The following is a 23,592-nucleotide window of genomic DNA, read 5'->3' on the forward strand; positions in this document are numbered from 1 at the left end:
TTTAACCCCCAATTCCAACCCTTGATGCTGAGTGCCAAGCAGGGAAGAATGCTGGTATGAGCTTTTAAACATAACCCGTTAACTGCTGCCAATCAAATGGTGAATAAGATACTCTTTAGGGTTCATATGTTTGTAAATCTGACTGTGATGAAGTCAGTGCCTCACCAGCCATCAACCTCACCACACGTCACTGGACTATACTATAGTATACTGAGCTATACTACACTATACTACTATACCACACTGAGCTACAATTAGTATACTACTATTATTTTACACATTATACATTGCTATACCTGTACTATACTATAGTATACTGAGTTATACTATACTATACCACACTGAGCTACAATGAGTATACTACTATTATTATACATTGCTATACTCGACTGTACTATAGTAGCCTGAGCCATACTACACTTCACCACACTACACCATGATATTACACTCCACCATAGCAGAGTATACGCTAGTACAACTAGTAACACTAGATTAGTGACGATGTCCATCACGGAGGACATTTCACATCAGGACTTGTCTTCCTGCTCAGACACGCCCCCCCCCTCCCCCTCCACCACGAGCCCACCTCCATTAGGCGCCCCCCCCCTCCGCCGGCCGCCATCGTCATTCTTCCTCACGGCGCCGAGCTGGCGTCCTCTCCCCCGCCGAGCCAGCGTCTTCCCCGTCCGGCGGACACTCGGGGCAGCGACACGCGTGGTATAGCGAGCGTTTCGATGGCCGCCGCTCTCGACGTGACTTCCTGGCGTCCGGCAGCAGCGCACTAGTTGACGAGGCGGAGGAGCTCCGCGCACAGTGCGAAGATGGCGTCGGAGGGAGCCAGCGGCCAGCAGCCTCCTCCGGTGCAAGCCCTCACCACGGTCGACACGGTAAGACACGGCGACGGTCGCGGAGGTCCGCGCCTTTTGTCTGCTTCTTGTTAAGAGGCGGGGGGAGAGAGACGCGGTGGGACGGAGCAGCGGTGGTCCTTGACACAATAATACCCGAGCTCGGTGTTAGCACGGCCACCGGAACCGAACCGGAACCCCCCCCCCCCCACGCACCCCCCTCCCCTTTCCCCCTGACATAATGACGAGCTTTTTCGTTTGCTGTACTTCGTGATGGACATTTCTTTTGTTCGCCTCAAGGCTTCTGACAACCTTGTCCCGTGATGGACACACACACACACACACACACACACACACACACACACACACACACACACACACACACACTGCACTTAAAAACATTTTTTGTAGTGTGTCACTGTTCTGTGTGAACGGCACCCACGCAGACTAGTGTGTCAAAGTTCACCTGGTTGGGTGGGTTTGGCAACCCAAAACGTTGAAAGAGCCATATTGGACCAAAAAAAAAATTAAAAGCCTTATATAAGTGTTATAATGAAGGCAACACATGATGTACAAAACCCGTTTCCATATGAGTTGGGAAATTGTGTTAGATGTAAATATAAACGGAATACAATGATTTGCAAATCATTTTCAACCCATATTCAGTTGAATATGCTACAAAGACAACATATTTGATGTTCAAACTGATAAACATTTTTTTGTGTGTGCAAATAATCATTAACTTTAGAATTTGATGCCAGCAACACGTGACAAAGAAGTTGGGAAAGGTGGCAATAAATACTGATAAAGTTGAGGAATGCTCATCAAACACTTATTTGGAACATCCCACAGGTGTGCAGGCAAATTGGGAACAGGTGGGTGCCATGATTGGGTATAAAAGTAGATTCCATGAAATGCTCAGTCATTCACAAACAAGGATGGGGGCGAGGGTCACCGCTTTGTCAACAAATGCGCGAGCAAATTGTTGAACAGTTTAAGAAAAACCTTTCTCAACCAGCTATTGCAAGGAATTTAGGGATTTCACCATCTACGGTCCGTAATATCATCAAAGGGTTCAGAGAATCTGGAGAAATCACTGCACGTAAGCGGCTAAGCCCGTGACCTTCGATCCCTCAGGCTGTACTGCATCAACAAGCGACATCAGTGTGTAAAGGATATCACCACATGGGCTCAGGAACACTTCAGAAACCCACTGTCAGTAACTACAGTTGGTCGCTACATCTGTAAGTGCAAGTTAAAACTCTCCTATGCGAGGCGAAAACCGTTTATCAACAACACCCAGAAACGCCGTCGGCTTCGCTGGGCCTGAGCTCATCTAAGATGGACTGATACAAAGTGGAAAAGTGTTCTGTGGTCTGACGAGTCCACATTTCAAATTGTTTTTGGAAACTGTGGACGTCGTGTCCTCCGGACCAAAGAGGAAAAGAACCATCCGGATTGTTATAGGCGCAAAGTTGAAAAGCCAGCATCTGTGATGGTATGGGGGTGTATTAGTGCCCAAGACATGGGTAACTTACACATCTGTGAAGGCGCCATTAATGCTGAAAGGTACATACAGGTGTTGGAGCAACATATGTTGCCATCCAAGCAACGTTACCATGGACGCCCCTGCTTATTTCAGCAAGACAATTCCAAGCCACGTGTTACATCAACGAGGCTTCATAGTAAAAGTGTGCGGGTACTAGACTGGCCTGCACGTGAAATGGCCGTGAAAGCGCGAAAATCTGTGTTTTGAAACATTAATTTTCGCGTCAATATATCACTTCCGGGTTTTTTTAAAAGGAAATATGGAAAAATAGGATGTAGACAAAATGTTTTCCAACGCTGGCCTCAGGTACTCGCTGTTCCTCTTGTATAAACGCTGCATTGGGACGCCGAAACAAGCTCGCTAGTTAGCATAGTTAGCTTCATCGAGCTAGCTTATTTGTTGTCGCCTGCGTTGGCTCTCCGAGTAACAACGTTGCTGCTAATTATATTTGGATGATTACAATCCCAACACTGTTAGTTCCCAACAAGTTGCGGTTGTAGATTATTCATCAGTAGCCAGCCAGAAGGTATATTTTTGATGTAAACACAGATCACAACACAGGAAGTATGTTACCTGAGGGGACTTGGCTACAGGATAGGGTTGCCAAGTGGGAAACATTTTTACAGTCAGCCGTACAGGGATCGTCTTCCGTGCTCAGTCAGGTCAGCCCACAGCTGTGGGTGGAATAGTGGTCTTACCCGCGTTACAACTCGGGTTAGCTAGCACCTCATCCAGACCGGTACCGCTCCAGGGGCGTTTTTTTCCACACTTGATTTTGGCTAAGTACACCATAAGTTCCACATTTACAGCGTCAAAGTCACGCCGACCTCACTTTCTCGGCTTCCGTCTGCTCCAGCGTGTCACTCTTCCTACGTGCTGGCTTCTAGAAGCAACAGTTCATCCTCCGTATCTTCAGCTTCAAAAACACAAAGTTGTGAATCCTCATTTGTCCAAAAATAATCGTCTTTGTTGTTTGTTACTAAGTCGGACATGATTAGAAAACACACTCGCGTTTGATTCTGGAAGTAGGAACACACATTTGTTGCCGGAAGTCGGAAGTTCGTTGCTATGGAAACAGAAATAAATGCGCAGAGGAAATACGTTCCGTTAATGCATCAAATTATCAAAATACAGTAGATATTGAAGGTGTCTGTTACTACATTATATATATACTTGCAGTGTGTATATTGTACATATTACATATTGTTATGAGGGTGTCTGTTACTACATTATATATATACTTGCAGAGTGTATAAAAAACATTACATATTGTTATGAATGTGTCTGTTACCACATTATATATATACTTGCGGTGTGTATATTGTACATATTACATATTGTTATGAGGGTGTCTGTTACTACGGTACATTATATATATACTTGCAGTGTGTATATTGTACATATTACATATTGTTATGAAGGTGTCTGTTACTACATTATATATATACTTGCAGTGTGTGTATTGCACATATTACATATTGTTATGAAGGTGTCTGTTATTACATTATCTATATACTTACAGTGTGTATATTGTACATATTACATATTGTTATGAAGGTGTCTGTTACTACATTATATATATATATACTTGCAGTGTGTATATAAAACATTACATATTGTTATAAAGGTGTCTGTTACTACATTATATATATACTTGCAGTGTGTATATTGTACATGTTACATATTGTTATGAAGGTGTCTATTACTACATTATATATATACTTGCAGTGTGTACTTTGTACATATTACATATTGTTATGAAGGTGTCTGTTACTACATTACATATGTACTTGCAGTGTGTATATTGTACATATTACATATTGTTATGAAGGTGTCTGTTACTACATTATATATATACCTTCTGATAGAAGGTTTTGGAGTTGTCCTAGAAGCTTTGAAAGCTACAACGATGACTACAAATAGTGTTTTTTATCGTCTTTAAAATCCTAAAAAACAAAGAGGTGTGTTTTTGTTCCTCATAATGATTGTAAACGATAGGCAACATTCCCCCAAAAAGTGCAGTTCCCTTTTAAAGGACACAACATGTTAAAAGGGTCATTTCAATGTTGATTATGTGCATTAATGAGAAAACAAGAATGAAGGTTATGGCATGCAACATTTTGTCTTTTTTTCAACTGCTGCCCGTAAAAATTTATCAATAAATTACTCGTTTGCTAAACTAATCGGTACCTGCAGCGCTACTGTGATATGCAGGGTTTTGGTCGATCTCTGTGTGAAAGAAGAAACTCAACACTGATTTACATTCAGTAGTTTAAAAACATTTGTTTTGAGTACCGTATTTTCCGGACTATAAGGCGCACTTAAAATCCTTTTTTTTCCTCAAAACTCGACAGTGCGCCTTATAACCCGGTATGCTTAATGTAAGGAATAAGTTTGGTTGAGCTTACCCACCTCGAAATTACATTTGGTACATGGTGTAATGATAAGTGTGACCAGTAGATGGCAGTCAAACATAAGAGATGCGTGTAGGCTGCACCGTTTGATGTGCTTCAACATAGGAGTATTATTATGGTGTGTGTGTGTATAAGGTAAGACATTATCTGGCGTTTTGTTTCGCAATATTATGCAAAAGCAACTTCTCTTACCTTCTGGTACCTGCTGATCTGTATTTGGGATCTGCATAAATACTGAAAAATTGCGCGTGTCCGATAAGTTTTTTCTTGTTCTCTATAATAATAATAATAATAATAATAACTGGGATTTATATAGCGCTTTTCTAAGTACCCAAAGTCGCTTTACATGTAGAACCCATCATTCATTCACACCTGGTGGTGGTAAGCTACTTTCATAGCCACAGCTGCCCTGGGGTAGACTGACGGAAGCGTGGCTGTAATTTGCGCCAACGGCCCCTCCGACCACCACCTATCATTCATCATTCAATTCACCGGTGTGAGTGGCACCGGGGGCAAAGGGTGAAGTGTCCCGCCCAAGGACACAACGGCAGCGATTTTTGGATGGTAAGAGGCGGGGAGCGAACCTGCAACCCTCAGGTTTATGGCACGGTTGCTCTACCCACTACGCCATGCCGTCCTATCTTCTTGTTATGGGACATTCATCCGCCGATGTTGCCATTTCTAATATAAAGTAGTGTAAAGTTCTTACTTATATCTGTCAGTAAACTCGCCATGAAAGCACTAAAACATACCGGTGTAGTGAGTTTACATTATTCACCTAAGGAACTTTAGTTATTAGATAGTTCCGGTCGGACGGTTTTTCACGGGACACATTTCCGGTGTTGTTGTTTCCGGATGAGGAGATGCTGCTCCGTTATTGATTGATGTAAAGTCTGAATGTCATTAAAACAGTTAGCGCCATCTTTTGACACTTCTTCCACCCCCGTCCTTGCACACTACACCGCTACAACAAAGATGGTGAGCCACGTAAATAAGACCGCCCACAAAACGGCGCATCCGGAAGCGACTGTCAGAAAGCGGCTTGACGATGATCTGTAAAACATCATCTATGCAACATTTTGACCAAAGAACCACCATTACATGTTATGTAGACCACAAGGAAGTCTTTTACATTTCGAAAAAAAATGAATTAATATGACTAATTTAATGCGCCCTATAATCCTAAAGCCTTATATATGAAAAAAATCAAAAATACACCATTCATCGACAGTGCGCTTTATAATCCGGTCCGGAAAATACGGTATTTTGCCAAAATGCACGTGATAGTTTGGTGGTGAAGCTGGGGTTCCTTCCACCAGATAAGCTATTTCTTCAGTTTGGCGTGACAAGCTTCTGGAGCGGCCTGCGTTTACACGCACCTACGTGAGATCCGTCCTGGTCTTCAGGGAGGGCCAAGACTTCCTCCACTACGCCGCCAGAGCGTACTCATGTAAAAATGCAGCGAGGAGGCGGACTAGATTTGAAAGTGTTAAGTAGCGCCTGGAGGAGGAAGGCGGGTGATGGTGTTCACCAGACACCTTTCTAAATTGGTCTTAATTTCAGTGACTCAGCTGGCATAGCTGGGAGTACCATGTCAGCCAACAACCCCCCCGCCCCCCCACTCCTCCTGAGCGCGCTCCGGGCCACTTTCGTTTGGCGGCCAGGCGAACAGGTGCACCGTGACGTGCCGGTCTATTCCTCCTTTGCTGCTCCGACCCGACAACAAGGGGTTTCCGCTCGCCCGAGTGAACCCATCCCCCTGTGCAAGCGACCCCGCTTGGTGTGGTTAAACACAGCCCTGTTAGACTGACTGAGAGTGGGTCCACAGAGGGTTAGGGGTCAACGCTGGTCCGCTCCTCTTATTATACTAGCATACAGCCTTAGGATGTAACGATGGGAACATTTCATTTTACGATGACCGAAATGATCACAGTTATCAATGTTAGCATGGTAATGTTGACAGTCCAGGTTAGGTGGGTGCATGGCAGGCCCAGGCCCACCTCTTCCAGCTCTAAGTACCAGGATGCTAGTTCACATTTTGTCTCAGATCAGCCTGGCTCGACTCCAGGACTTGACCAGAACAGGAAAATGAATGGTTCTGTTGTTTTTGCAGCATGTTTCTTGTTAATCGTCTTCACAGGTTGTCCCGTCAAACAATGGGAGTGCTGGCATTTTCATGTCGCCGAGAAGCCAGCTGGCTTCCCTTAACACGGCAGACAAGGAAGCGCTTCAAAGTGTTCTAGGTATCTTCAGTGATACCACGTTGGCCTCATTAAAGCGTCGCACCGAAGGCCAGCCCCCGAACGCACTCGCTCGGACAAATTACAGTTTGCCTTCTTCACCTGCTCAATGTGCAGAAATGCCAGAGGAGGGAAAATGATCTCCTCTCCTTCTCCCTTGGCCTCGGGCCTCGTGACAGGGCAGCAGTGCCATAATTCTGCAGCCGGTGAAAAGGTTTCCGGGGGACAAAATAATGAAATACTCCCAGAGACTATCAAATCTGTGGGATTTTGTCGACGAAATCTTGAAATTTACGGGATTAGTTTTTGTCAGGTTCTTTATATACAGCAAATACTTATATATAATTTACTATTTGAGCGCTATGAGATCTGAAACAACATAATCTTTATATTATTAGTACTCATGGAGGGACTGGGAACAAGGCAACGTTTGGTGTGGGACCGTTTACTGTATATCAAACAAACATAACAAGGGGATGACGGATCAACTTTCTATTAATTAACAAGACAAGACAACAACAACCAGCTGCTGCCAACACGTGCACACACTGAAGTCACTATGGTGTCCTCTCACATACGAAATAACAACTACTCAGTGGCCTAGTGGTTAGAGTGTCCGCCCTGAGATCGGTAGGTTGTGAGTTCAAACCCCGGCCGAGTCATACCACTACAAAAATGGGACTCATAACCTCCCTGCTTGGCACTCAGCATCAAGGGTTGGAATTGGGGGTTAAATCACCAATATGATTCCCGGACGTGGCACTGCTGCTGCCCACTGCTCCCCTCACCTCCCAGGGGGTGGAACAAGGGGATGGGTCAAATGCAGGTGACAAATTTCACCACACCTAGTGTGTGTGTGACAATCATTGGTACTTTAACTTTTACTTTAACTTCAACAACCATACTGCTACAATAATAAACTTAACTAGATGAAGCAATTCCTGGAGGAATTGCGTGTGAATGCTCCAATGCTGACAGAATGTAGTATGAATGTAAGAATAGTTTGAATGTTTGAGTTTGAGTTTGAGTTTATTTCGAACATGCAAGTATACAACATGATACATCACAATCTCCAGTTTCTCTTTTCAACATGTTCGAAAAGGGGAATGGTTTGAATGTTGAAAAGCTGACGCTGAAGTGAAATGCTAATGGAACTTAGGATGACTGTAGAAATGGTTTGAATGTTGAAATCGTTTAAACGCTGAAATGGTTTGAATGTTGAAGAGTTTGAATTTCCAGGAAAATCGGAATTTGTTTTGGAACTTGGGAACATGTTAGTTTGAATGTCCAGGATGAGTGGAATGTGTGGATGTTGGAATGGTTTGAATAGGTCGAAAAATGTGGGAATTGTGCAACTTGGTAAAATGTCCCATTCATTTCAATAGGAACTTCCTGGAATTTTGGGAAAAGCGGGATTTTTTTGAAAATGATTAGGAGCATGAATGTCCTGAATGAGCTGAATTGGTTCTTGTTGGAATTGTTTAAATCGGTCAAGAAATGTTGAAGTAGTAACAGTTTTTTAATTGCGAAATGGTATGTTGGAATTCCTGGAATTATGCTAAAACCGGGAATGTTTCCAGTTCCTAAACCAACTTGTTTTCTTGTCCTGACTTAAGAGGAATGTTTTGATGGTGGAACAGTTGAAATGGGATGAAAAATGTAAAAGGAGTAGTCAAATGAAAAAGGTTGGAAATAGGGTTAGGAAAAAACCCCGAATTCCTGGAAATTTGTTGCACGTGGGAAAATGGTAGTTTGAATGTCCAGGATGAGTGGAATGTGTGGATGTTGGAATGGTTTGAATAGGTCGAAAAATGTGGGAATTGTGCAACTTGGTAAAATGTCCCATTCATTTCAATAGGAACTTCCTGGAATTTTGGGAAAAGCGGGATTTGTTTGAAAATGATTAGGAGCATGAATGTCCTGAATGAGCTGAATTGGTTGTTGTTGGAATTGTTTAAATCGGTCAAGAAATGTTGAAGTAGTAACAGTTTTTTAATTGCGAAATGGTATGTTGGAATTCCTGGAATTTTGCTAAAACCGGGAATGTTTACAGTTCCTAAACCAACTTGTTTTCTTGTCCTGACTTAAGAGGAATGTTTTGATGGTGGAACAGTTGAAATGGGATGAAAAATGTAAAAGCAGTAGTCAAACGAAAAAGGTTGGAAATAGGGTTAGAAAAAAACCCGGGATTCCTGGAAATTTGTTGCACGTGGGAAATTGGTAGTTTGAATGTCCAGGATGAATTGAATGTGTTGAAGGTGGAATGTACACACCCCGCCTTCCGCCCGAATGCAGCTGAGATAGGCTCCAGCACCCCCCGCGACCCCGAAAGGGACAAGCGGTAGAAAATGTATGGATGGATGGATGGATGAAAAATGGCCAATTCATTTTGAATGAAGAGAATGCAACAAAAAAAAAAGGAATTATGGGAAATCCGGGAAAAACAATTTTAATTGTTGAAACAGAGCACACAATTCCTGAACAGGCCGAATATTTTGAAGTTGGAACGGTTTGAATTGGATGAAAAATGTGGGAATTTTGAAGAATGTCCCATTAATTTCAATGGGAATTTCAGAAAATTTTTTAGAATTTCGGTAAAAGCGGGATTTTTTTTTTTGAAACCAGTAAAAAAACTTGAATGGTCTAAAAGAGTTGAAATGGTTGGTGTTGACATTTTTCAAATCGGCCGAGAAATGTTGACGTAGTAACATTGACAAATGGTATTATGAAATTCCTGTAATTTCGGGAAAACCAGGAATTTTTGCAGTTCAAAAAACAACTTTGTTTTTTGTCCTGATTAAGAGGAAAGTTTTGACGGTGGAACAGTTGAAGTGGGTTGAAAAATGTGGAAGGAGTAGCGACAGAAAAAAGTGTGAAGAAAGGGGTTGAAGAAACAGGAATTCCGGGAATTCCTGGAATTTTTTTTAACTTTGAAAAATTATACTTTGAATGTCCAAGATGAGTGAAATATGTTGAAGGTGGAATGGTTTGAAACATGTGGAAATGGTGAAAGTTTGAAAAATGGCCAATTCATTTTGAATGGGAAAAATGTTCCGGAAAACTTGGAATTCTGGGAAATCTGGGAATTTTTGGAATTTGTCAATTTGATTCCTGAATAGGCTGAACAGTTTGAAGTTGAAACGGTTTGAATCAGATGAAAAATGTGGAAGGTAGAGCTCGCCAAAATCTGGAGAAGAAGAAGAAAAAGAAGTAAGATACATTTTGGTGGAGAAAACTATATGTGTGAATGCTTTGGAGCATTCACACAATTACCTCTATTATCAACAATACATTTGTTGCAAATGCAACATTACATATATGTAACGATAGCTTGAAATACAAAATAAAGCAGATAAATGGAGGGGAAGAAAGAGAAGCGAACTGTATTAACCTTGTAGATTGTTATTGTAACAATAGGTTAAGCTATGTCAGTGTGTCACTGTTTTACCCAGTTTCTCCTAGGGCAGGGGTCGGCAACCTTTACCAGTCAAAGAGCCATTTTGACCAGTTTCACAAATTATAGAAAACAATGGGAGCCGCAAAATTTTTTGAAATTTTAAATGAAATAACGCTGCATAAAAAGTTTTTTTTTTGCTTTGTATAAACCAGGTGTCTCAGACACGCCGCCCACACCTTTGTATGGAATTTGTAAGCTGGTGCGGCACGCGGGTTTTAAATGAAGCATCATGCGTGCCGTGATGGTACAGCATATAGCGGCCACCACAATCAGCGAGCATGATCAGCCACATGTTGTGTGGGGCTTCCGCTTGCTCAAGTAGGTGACAGCAAGGCATACTTGTTCAACAGCCACACAGGTTACACTGACGGTGGCGGTATAAAAAAAAACTTTAACACTCTTACTAATAATGCGCCACACTGTGAACCCACACCAAACAAGAATGACAAACACATTTTGGGAGAACATCTGCACCGTAACACAACATAAACACAACAGGACAAATACCCAGAATCCCATGCAGCCCTAACTCTTCCGGGATACATTATACACCCCCGCTACCAAACCCCGCCCACCTCAACCGACGCACAGAGAGGGGGGGATGTGTGAGGGGGCAGGCTTGGGGGCGGGGGGGTTTGGTGGTAGCAGGGGTGTATAATGTAGCCCGGAAGAGTTAGGGCTGCATGGGATTCTGGGTGTTTGTTCTGTTGTGTTTATGTTGGGTTAAGGTGCAGATGTTCTCCCGAAATGTGTTTGTCATTCTTGTTTGGTTTTGGTTCAAAGTGTGGCGCATTATTAGTAAGAGTGTTAAAGTTGTTTTATATAGTCACCGTCAGTGTAACCTGTGCGGCTGTTGACCAAGTATGGTTTGTTGTCACGTACGTGTGACAGCAGCAAATGTATATTGTATAACAAGTGTTGGGTTGGCACGCTGTTAATACAGATTGTAGAGGGCGCCAAATGTTGTACCATCATGGCACGCCCTTATTATAGCTGTAAGGGTAAAAATTGGTGAATTCTGCGAGAGGCACTGAAATCCGGAAGTCTCACGGGAAAATTGGGGGGGTTCAGCAAGTAAGCTGCTGAGCCGCATCAGAGTGATCAAAGAGCCGCATGCGGCTCCGGAGCCGCGGGTTGCCGACCCCTGCCCTAGGGCAACAACGTTAATATATGTTTGATGAAAGATGATTATATGCGTGACTGTATGTATGTATATGTACTTGTATATGTACAGTATGTGAATATGTATGTTTGTACAGTGAATGTATATGTACATTATGTATGTATGTTTGTACAGTGAATGTGTATGTACATTATGTATGTATGTTTGTACAGTGAATGTGTATGTACAGTATGTGTATATGTATGTTTGTATGTATGTTTGTACAGTGAATGTATATGTACAATATGTATGTATGTTTGTACAGTGAATGTGTATGTACATTATGTGTATATGTATGTTTGTACAGGGAATGTGCGTGCGGCCTTAGAGTGTGTAGGTATGTACTGTATTTGTGTATGTATGTGTGCGCGTATGTATGTATATATGTATGAATAATATATAGTATATACTGTATGTGTATTTGTATGTACAATATATTTGTCTCCCGACTTCCAACTTCTAATCGCGATGAAACGTAGCTTTCTACGCAATCTTTTGTCAAATAGTTAAAAAGCACATTGACCCAAAGAGAGAGCCAGGGAGACGCCAGCCTTGATGAAATGGAATTACCTTCGCTGAGGCGGCCCCCCGTACAGTAGACGTGTAAATCCTGGCTAAATGGCTGCCTGACATCAGGACGTCAGCACAGTGTTTAGCTTGCACTTTGCTTGATATGCAGCAGGACCTGAGACTCAGTCGCCCTCCCTTGCCTTCTTTGGTTTTTGTTGAGCGCTGCTCAACGACACTCATAGTCCCGGGGAATGGAAACAAGTCGCAATTAGGAATTCCCTTGTCGGCGGCCAAGTCAGACCACTGCGTTTCTACAAACCGAGCAGACATCCTGCGGACCGGCGTGTCAGAAACAACGCCGACTATTTGCCTTTTGTAAGTGGACCGGAAAAAGCTTTTAATTGTCGCAAGGAGCGGAGTGGTCAGCCCGGATTACAATCATCTTCACCCGCTGGCCCGCGGCCGCTGACCCACTCGGTGCTTAATGACCTGGCTAAATGTAATTAGCTGTGAGGTAGGACGGGATCGCTTGCCTAATTAGAAGGCTGCGTTTAATGAGGACGTAGTGCGGGGAAAAGGTTGTGCCGATTGTCGTCGGTTCATTCCGAGTTGTGTCACGTGCTACATTGCCAGGGATGGTTTTAGTCCCTGTCTCAACATGACATAATTTATTTGCAAAAAAAAGGACTGTTTAGTGTTTGGTTTCCATTCGCTACATTCAACAAGCTAACGCGACATTTTCTGGCAGAAAATGATCTTTGTACTTTTGTGACTTGACGGTCTTGGTAAACAACATCCTAATGAGTTTATGGTGTCGCCATGATACTTTTACAAAGGGTAGTCCCTTTAAAGCAGGCCTGGGCAATTATTTTGACTCGGGGGCCACATTTAGAGAAAAAAATGTGTCTTGGGGCCGTCTATTTTTAGGGACACTAATACAAAACCTCACAATAATGTCTGATTGAATGCTAAAAACGTTATGACAGACCGCCTTAAAAAACGTAATGGAATTTTGCATTTTTCTATAAACAATAAAACACTGAATATTGACAAAATATGAATGAATGAATTTTGGATGTTTTTTAGAGTGCTTTATAGTGTAGTCCTATTGTTAGCCACCTCGTACTTGCCATATTTTACTAATTAGAATGCATTAAAAAGAGAAAGAGCTCTTGTCTTACGTAAGGATTGTGAATGATAGGCAAAATAAAAAAAAATGCAGTTCCCCTTTAAAGGGGAACATTATCACAATTTCAGAAGGGTTAAAACCATTAAAAATCAGTTCCCAGTGGCTTATTTTATTTTTCGAAGTTTTTTTCAAAATTTTACCCATCACGCAATATCCCTAAAAAAAGCTTCAAAGTGCCTGATTTTAACCACCCGTCCATTTTCCTGTGACGTCACATAGTGATGCCGATACAAACAAACATGGCGGCTAGAACAGCAAGGTATAGCGACATTAGCTCGGATTCAGACTCTGATTTCAGCGGCTTAAGCGATTCAACAGATTACGCATGTATTGAAACGGATGGTTGTAGTGTGGAGGCAGGTAGCGAAAACGAAATTGAAGAAGAAACTGAAGCTATTGAGCCATATCGGTTTGAACGACACGACAGCCAGCGACACGGGAGAAAGCGAGGACGAATTCAGCGATCGCCTTCTAACCAACGATTGGTATGTGTTTGTTTGGCATTAAAGGAAACTAACAAATATGAGCTAGGTTTACAGCATATGAAATACATTTGGCAAAAACATGCACTTTGAGAGTGCAGACAGCCCAATTTTCATCAATTAATATATTCTGTAGACATACCCTCATCCGCGCTCTTTTCCTGAAAGCTGATCTGTCCAGTTTAAGGGACGGTGTGAGCCAAGACATCCAGGGGGTTTAGCTCGCTCGTCTGCGGGAACAAACTGCCGCCATTGCTTGCCGTGCTACCGAGGTCCTTTGTCCCTGAATTGCTCACACACTCCGGCAGATTCAATGGGGGGTCTGGCGGCAGATTTCTTTGACTTTATCGTTGGAAATGCATCTGCTTTGAGTGTCGCAGGATATCCACACATTCTTGCCATCTCTGTCATAGCATAGCTTTCGTCGGTAAAGTGTGCGAAACAAACGTCCAATTTCTTGCCACTTTCGCATCTTTGGGCCACTGGTGCAACTTGAATCCGTCCCTGTTCATGTTGTTACACCCTCCGACAACACACCGACGAGGCACGATGTCTTCAAGGTACGGAAAACAGTCGAAAAAACGGAAAAAAACAGCTGATTTGACTCGGTGTTTGAGAAAATGGCGGATTGCTTCCCGACAACGTGACGTCATCGCTCCGAGAGCGAATAATAGAAAGGCGTTTAATTCGCCAAAATTCACCCATTTAGAGTTCGGAAATCGGTTAAAAAAATATATGGTCTTTTCTCTGCAACATCAAGGTATATATTGACGCTTACATAGGTCTGGTGATAATGTTCCCCTTTAAGAGTAAAATATGCAGGTTAGTGCTTTGCTGGCTGAAATAGTTCCGCAGTGGAATGCCTTTCTCTAAATACTTGTTGACAAAACCCGGGTTTACAGCAAGACGAATGGCACAGTTCGGTTTGCCATTTTAGGAGATTTCATTGGAAAGTGTCTTAGACCGGCACCGTTCCGACTTCTCCGCATTCTTGTTAGTACGGCGAGCCAAATGAAGGGTCGAGCCTAACGCGTGTTGACAGAGTCGTCACTTGTGTGCCACGCTGGAGTGGAAGAGTGGAAAGGGAAAATAACAAAAAGTGAGGATGGTAATAAAAGTGGAAATGTGATGATTTATGGATGGCGAGTTGCTTATGTAACACTTGTACTGCTATCTTGTGATTGTAGGTCAGGCAGTATTCTTGCCTTCAGCTGCAGTGTTTGCTTGGAAAGCTAATTGGACCTGATCAGAATGATTCTTAGTCCGTTAGAGCCTAGGGGGGGCAACAACATGTGGAGGCGTACACAGGATGTGAACAATTATTTGCCTTTACATTCATTTTGAATCGTGCACATTGATGTAATACAAACCCCAAAACCAGTGAATTTGGCACGTTGTGTAAATGGTAAATAAAAACAGAATACAATGATTTGCAAATCCTTTTCCACCAATATTCAATTGAATAGACTGCGAAGACAAGATACTTAACGTTCGAACTGGAAAACATTATTTTTTTGCAAATATTAGCTCATTTGGAATTTGATGCCTGCAACATGTTTCAAAAAAGCTGGCACGAGTGGCACAAAAGACTGAGAAGGTTGAGGAATGCTCATCAAACTCTTATTTGGAACATCCCACAGGTGAGCAGGCTAATTGGGAACAGGTGGGTGCCATGATTGGGTATAAATCCTCAGTCATTCACAAACAAGGATGGTCTTGACCTTGGATCCCTCAGGCTGTACTGCATCAAAAAGCGACATCAGTGCGTAAAGGATATCACCACATTGGCTCAGGAACACTTCAGAAAACCACTGTCAGTAACTCCAGTTCGTCGCTAGATCTGTAAGTGCAAGTTAAAACTCTACTATGCAAAGCGAAAGTCATTTATCAACAACACCCAGAAATGCCGCCGGCTTCGCTGGGCCCGAGCTCATCTAAGATGGACTGATGCAAAGTGGAAAAGTGTTCTGTGGTCTGACGAGTCCATATTTCAAATTGTTTTTGGAAACTGTGGACGTTGTGTCCTCCGGAACAAAGACGAAAAGATCCATCCGGATTGTTCTAGGCGCAAAGTTCAAAAGCCAGCATCTGTGATGATATGGGGGTGTATTAGTGCCCAAGGCATGGGTAACTTACACATCTGTGAAGGCACCATTAATGCTGAAAGGTACATACAGGTTTTAGGCAACATATGTTGCCATCCAAGCAACGTTATCATGGACGCCCCTGCTTATTTCAGCAAGACAACTATATGGTAAAAGAGTGCGGGTACTAGACTGGCCTGCCTGTAGCCTAGACCTGTCTCCCATTGAAAATGTGTGGCGCATTATGATGCGTAAAATACACAACAGAGACCCCGGACTGTTGAACAACTTAAGCTGTACATCAAGCAAGAATGGGATATAATTCCACCTGAAAAGCTTAAAAAAATGGTCTCCTCAGTTCCCAAATGTTTACTGAGTGTTGTTAAAAGGAAAGGCCATGTAACACAGTGGTAAAAATACCCCTGTGACAACTTTTTTGCAATGTGTTGCTGCCATTAAATTCTAAGTTGATGATTATTTGCACAAAACAAAAGCAAGAAGGAACGTTTACAGTTCTCGCTTTTGTGTCCCGCCTTGCAGAAATGCGACTTCAACATGGATAACCTGAGCAAGCCGGAGCTGCTGACCCTGCTGAGCATCATGGAAGGAGAGCTGGAGGCCCGCGACCTGGTCATCGAGGCCCTCAGGGTGAGTCGCTGGCATTCAGCTAGTGGTCTTGCTAAATGACAAGTGTTGCATTAATGGCAGAACATTTTTCCGTGGCGTCCGCTCTCTGTGCCTGCACTGCCATTGTTCAACAACGCCTCTCTAATTGCCTTTGTTGAAAGAGAACAAGCTGCTTGGCTCTTTTGTTTGCCGCTTGAAAGCCTCGACTGCTCGAGTCGGCTGCTTAATGAGCCGTGACTTGCTAGATGATAGAACTGGTGCCTTGCTAGATGATAGAACTGGTGACTTGCTAGATGATAGAACTGGTGACTTGCTAGATGATAGAACTGGTGCCTTGCTAGATGTTAGAATTGGTGCCTTGCTAGATGATAGAACTGGTGACTTTCTGGATGATAGAACTGGTGCCTTGCTAGATGTTAGAATTGGTGCCTTGCTAGATGATAGAACTAGTGCCTTGCTAGATGATAGAACTGGTGCCTTGCTAGATGATAGAACTAGTGCCTTGCTAGATGATAGAACTGGTGACTTTCTGGATGATAGAACTGGTGCCTTGCTAGATGTTAGAATTGGTGCCTTGCTAGATGATAGAACTGGTGCCTTGCTAGATGATAGAACTGGTGACTTGCTAACTGATAGAACTGGTGCCTTGCGAGATGATAGAACTGGTGACTTGCTACCTGATAGAACTGGTGCCTTGCGAGATGATAGAACTGGTGACTTGCGAGATGATAGAACTGGTGACTTGCGAGATGATAGAACTGGTGCCTTGCTAGATGATAGAACTGGTGACTTGCTAGATGATAGAACTGGTGCATTGCTAGATGATAGAACTGGTGACTTGCTAGATGATAGAACTGGTGACTTGCTACCTGATAGAACTGGTGCCTTGCGAGATGATAGAACTGGTGACTTGCGAGATGATAGAACTGGTGACTTGCGAGATGATAGAACTGGTGCCTTGCTAGATGATAGAACTGGTGACTTGCTAGATGATAGAACTGGTGCATTGCTAGATGATAGAACTGGTGACTTGCTAGATGATAGAACTGGTGCATTGCTAGATTATAGAACCGGTGACCTGCTAGATGATAGTACTGGTGACTTGCTACCTGATAGAACTGGTGCCTTGCGAGATGATAGAACTGGTGACTTGCGAGATGATAGAACTGGTGACTTGCGAGATGATAGAACTAGTGCCTTGCTAGATGATAGAACTGGTGCCTTGCGAGATGATAGAACTGGTGACTTGCGAGATGATAGAACTGGTGACTTGCGAGATGATAGACTAGTGCCTTGCTAGATGATAGAACTGGTGCCTTGCTAGATGATAGAACTGGTGCCTTGCTAGATGATAGAACTGGTGACTTGCGAGATGATAGAACTAGTGCCTTGCTAGATGATAGAACTGGTGCCTTGCGAGATGATAGAACTGGTGACTTGCGAGATGATAGAACTAGTGTCTTGCTAGATGATAGAACTAGTGCCTTGCTAGATGATAGAACTGGTGCCTTGCGAGATGATAGAACTGGTGACTTGCGAGATGATAGAACTAGTGCCTTGCTAGATGATAGAACTGGTGCCTTGCTAGATGATAGAACTGGTGCCTTGCTAGATGATAGAACTGGTGACTTGCTAGATGTTAGAACTGGTGCCTTGCTAGATGATAGAACTGGTGACTTGCTAGATGATAGAACTGGTGACTTGCTAGATGGTAGAAGTGGTGACTTGCTAGATGATAGAACTGGTGCCTTGCTTACATAACATTGGTGCAGTTTGAAATGACTTGTGGGCCACTCGAATATGAGATTTCTCTTTCACCTGTGTACCAATGTAAGGTGTGCTTCAAGGTGTTTTTGCTTTCTCTTTCACTTGTGTAAGGTGTACTTCAAGGTGTTTTTGATTTCTCTTTCACCTGTGTACCAATGGAAGGTGTACCTCAAGGTCTTTTTGCTTTACGTTCATGTATTATTGATGTTTAGAGTTCCCGTGTTGGTGAACATACCGTGCCTGAATAATGATTAACGGAGAATGAGGAAGTGTTGTGTGTGTGTGAGAGAAAAAGATGTGTGCCCGAGAAAGACTATGTGTGGGAATTGAACCTGCTTTTAGCACAGGATTGGCAATAAAAGTTAAAAGAGGGTCTTACTTTGACTTCTTGGGGACGTAACGACAACACAACAAGCTCATTTGTTTTTAGAGTGCAGCGATGTATTGAAGTACACTACATCAGTTTGCATGCAAACGTTCAATCACTTTTGTTTTATTTCATACAAAATGTTGTGCATTTCAAGCACAACATCTTGACCCTCGTCGGCAAAAGCTGACAGCTCTGCCCTTCGTGTCGCTGCTAGGAAGCTATGATTTTTGGGAGGTGCCTGTCAGGGAGGGTACGCAGGGGGAGGAGCAAGACGGCGTGGCTTATGCAAACTACGAGATGCCAGAAGATATACCAGGCTTTATTCAGTGTCATCCACCTGCAGAGGTCACGTAGAATCCAGGTCCAAAATGTGATGACCTCAGTCTGAATAATTCACTCATTCATTTTACAGGTATGTAATGTTTAAACGTGTGGTTGCGAAGCTTGGTCAGTTCTGTTGGACTCTCCTTCGGAGAAAGAACATGTGTCGTATTCTCCCGTCTTAAATATCCTTGTTCACTTTGTCTGACATGTGTTTTTGCCCTTGTCCTTCTCCAAACCCATACAGTAGAACCTCGATCTACGAACTTAATTGGTTCTTCAACGTGGTTCACCAACCGAAACTTTTGTGCAGTGATGCAGAGTTCCATGAATAATTGGTTTGAGCTTTGACAAAAATCCTTATTTTAGTAAAAGAAACCGCACACTTTGAAGACACTATATAATATATATATATATATGCATACATATTTACATGTATATATTCATATGTATATATACATATATATGTATATATATATATATATATATATATATATATATATATATATATATATATATATATATATATATATATATATATATATATGTATATGTATAGTCAAGGTTACTGTGGTTTATCCGTTATACAGTGCTCAATAGCAGAAGCCTGTTTCGCAGGTTTCCCTGAGCAGGGAAAACCTGTGAAACACTTGTAGGGATAAAATAGCCTCAGTTTTTTTCCCTGACCTAACGTGTGTATATATATATATTAGAGATGCGCGGTTTGCGGACACAACCGCGGAGTCCGCGGATTATCCGCGGATCGGGCGGATGAAATTAAAAAAACTAAGATTTTATCCGCTCGCGGGTCGGGTCGGGCGGATTAATTTTTTTTTTTTTTTTTTTTTTTGCGGGTGGCAGTTAAACCAATTCGGAAATATATATACATAGTTAAATGTTGTTACCCACATACGAAAAACGAGCAGGCACCTGCTGCATATGCCACAACAGAAGAAAAAAAAAGAAAAGAGATGGACACTTTTACGGAGCGGAGAAGGGACGCCTCGCCGGGGTCCTGGACCGAGGCCCCTTCCCCCGAGAGGGCCCCACCGGGAGCCGTAGCTGAAGCGATCCGCGAGAAGGGCCCGACGCACGTCCAGGGTCACTACCGCGCCCACCGCACCGACACCCCGTCTCGTCCGCTTTCGCCGCGGCCGGCGTCACGCGCAGCAGGTAAGCAGCTTACCTGCCCGCCACCCCCGTGGCCGGGGGCTCGTAACATGGGTCACTCCGCGCGCTCCGCCCGCGCAGCTTACCTGCTTGCTACCCCTGTTGCCGGGGGCGCGTAACAGGGGGCGCGTAACAGGGGTCACTCCGCGCGTAGTGCGCTCATGAAAGGGGTGGGGCTCACCCTGGTTGATATAGAGAGCAGGACGGTGGCCATGGAAGTTGGAACCCGCTAAGGAGTGTGTAACAACCCACCTGCCGAATCAACTAGCCCTGAAAATGGATGGCGCTGGAGCGTGGGCCCATATCTGGCCGTCGCCGGCAGCGAGACGCGCTTGGAGGTGCGCTCAGCGCGGCTCCCATATGATTGCGCACTGGTGTGCGTCTGGGTCGTGACAGCGTGGCACGCGAATGTCTGTGCATTGGATCAGTCTCCTTTCTTTAACAGGCAAAAGCTTTATAACCTCACCATACCTGCCAACTTTTAAATCAGAAAAACCTAGTAGCCAGGGTCCAAGGGCCGCAGGCCCCGGTAGGTCCAGGACAAAGTCCTGGTGGAGGGTTCAGGGCTTCGCCCCCCCGACGCAAAATGACTATTAGCATTCAGACAGGTTAAAATGTTGCTAAAACCATCACTTTTCTATCAGTCACAGTGACTTTTCAAAACAAAAATATTACAGCAAAAATCATATGGGTTGATTGACATGTTTACTGTCAAAATAATTTCAAACTATTGAAGTTAGCTTACAAGCTAACTTCAATAGTTTGAAATTATTTTGACAGTTAATGCCAGTTATCCTGTCAACCTTTCACAAGACTTCAATTTGTTAATTGAAAGTATAAATAGTATAAACACTTTTTACAGTATGTCGTGCTGTGAAATACAGCCGACAGGATTGCGCATGCGGTGCAGGAGAACAAAGGACTTCTTTCATTTAAGGTTTGTGATAAACCATCAAACTCATTCGTTAAAAGGACTCTATAGTAATATAAACCGAATTTTTCTGGACATTATCATGCAAGAAAAGTTTATTTTTGGGATCGCGATCACCGCGTAATGATTTTTAAAGGTTGCATTACAAACATTTAACTGTCCCATGTGATCAGCCAGTGCGATTGGAAGTCCATGCTCAATTATTGCCTCCGTAAATAAAACTTCGGCATTTATCACATCCAAAGAATCTGTTTGGGCGACGAAAAACGTTGAAAGTTTTCCACTTGTATCGCTAGCAACGGCATTAGACTTGTGTTTTTTTGTCCCAACGTGGTCTTTTACATCGCTAATTCCTCCGTGTCCGATCGAAAAATCTTGTCTGCACAAGGTGCAATTCGCGTAGTTTTCACCCTTTTTTTTTTTTTTTTATTAATATTAGATATATAACAACGGGCGGATGGCGGGCGGATGCAGTTTTGATCAAACGTTACATCGGGTGGATGGCGGATGGATGACGACTTTCTGACGCGGTTGCGGATGAGATAAATTGCCTATCCGCGCATCTCTAATATATATATATATATATATATATATATATATATATATATATATATATATATATATATATATATATATATATATATATATATATATATATATATATATGTATGTATGTATGTATGTATGTATGTATGTATGTATGTATATGTGTATATATATATGTATGTGTATGTACTGTATATGTGTATATATATGTATGTGTATATATATATATATATATGTATGTATGTATGTATGTATATGTGTATATATATATATATATGTATGCGTATGTACTGTATATGTGTATATATGTATGTATATGTATGTGTATATATATATATACTGTATATATATATATATATATATATATATATATATATATATGCGTATGTGTATATATATGTATGTATATGTATGTGTATATATATATATACTGTATATATATATATATACTGTATATATATATATACTGTATATATCTATATATATATATATATATGTGTGTGTATGTGTATATATATCTATGTATATGTATGTGTATATATATACTGTATATGTATATATATATATATATATATGCGTATGTGTATATATATGTATGTATATGTATATGTAAAAAAAAAAAATATATATATATATGTGTGTGTATATATATATATATACTGTATGTATATGTATATATATGTGTATATATGTATATGTATATATGTGTATATATGTATGTATATATATATATGTGTATATATATGTGTATATATATATATATATGTATATATATATATATATGTATATATATATATGTGTATATATATATATATATATATATATATATATATAAAAGTGCACTTTATTTGTTTTAAACTGTTGTAGTGGCGTTCTGTACAAAAAGTGCACTTAATTGTTGTTTTGATATGTCATCTTAGTGACATCATGCACAAAAGTGCACTTATAGCTTGTTTTAAAATGTCTCTGACAATCTTGCACTTTCTGTTTTGAAATGACATGAATGTTTGTGCCACTGCTTAATAACCGTTTAATAAATACAGTTTGGGTAAATTGACTTAGTTGTGATTTCCTTCTCTGCATGAAAGTTTAAAATGAGCATATATTAATGCAGTATGAATAAGAATGTTTTAATGTAGACACATAGAATCATCACACTGCTGTGATTATATGCATCAAGTGTTCATTCAAGGCTAAGGCAAAATATCCAGATATATATAACATGGCCTAAAAATATGGAGATATTAATAAAAGCCCATATCGCCCAGCCCTAGCTTGCAGCATCATACAAAATGAATGGATGAATGAAACGTTGGTACGATGAGACATGATCCGCAAACTGAGGCATATTTGGCGTCATGTAATCGTTCACAAACTGAAAAGATGGCAAATTGAGGCGTTCCTGAATCGAGTTTGTTGTTGAACGTCCCAAATATGAGTTTGGGTCAGTCTCCACGCCCTGGCAAGCCTCCATTACACCCACCTGCTCGGGTTGAAACCATAGTTCTTGACTCTTTTTGGTCTGCCTTGACTGCACGGCTCCAGACCGCTGACATTTCGGCGGTCTACCCTGGTCCAGTTTTCCAGAAGCGGACACAAGGAGCCTGTTTGTTCTGTGGGAGATTAGTGTCATGTGAGCAGAAGTGGCGAAGGTACAGTAAAGTGGGACTTTGAAGCCCAGTCTTGTGTCTCCAAGACGACACATCTGGCTAGCAACGTGCAAATGAGTTACAGCGACACACCAGTGCGGCTACTGTCCTCCCCCTCTCAGCCAGCGCTATTAAGAAGCTTTGGAGCTGCAGATTAATTAGCATGTGGCTAAAGCTGGCTGAGCCGTCCTATCGGGTTTCGTCCACATGAAGAAAGAAGCTGTAAGCTGATTAGCCCCACAACAATGGGGGCGATACCGCATGATTACTTAGAGCTCG

General features: G+C 42.1%; 1 protein-coding gene across 2 annotated transcripts in view; it reads left to right on the forward strand.

The window, feature by feature from the left end:
* Positions 1-620: 620 nt before the first annotated feature.
* Positions 621-23,592, forward strand: part of cttnbp2 (cortactin binding protein 2) — a 124,804-nt gene continuing 101,832 nt past the window's right edge. For both annotated transcript variants that reach the window (XM_061924648.1, XM_061924649.2), the window contains exons 1-2: positions 621-887; positions 16,473-16,580. In XM_061924648.1, the coding sequence (XP_061780632.1) occupies positions 822-887; positions 16,473-16,580 (174 nt within the window). In that variant the 5' untranslated portion in view covers positions 621-821. The remainder of the gene's footprint in view (positions 888-16,472; positions 16,581-23,592) is intronic.

The sequence above is a fragment of the Nerophis lumbriciformis genome, linkage group LG29 (assembly GCF_033978685.3).
Source record: "Nerophis lumbriciformis linkage group LG29, RoL_Nlum_v2.1, whole genome shotgun sequence".
Lineage (NCBI taxonomy): Eukaryota > Metazoa > Chordata > Actinopteri > Syngnathiformes > Syngnathidae > Nerophis > Nerophis lumbriciformis.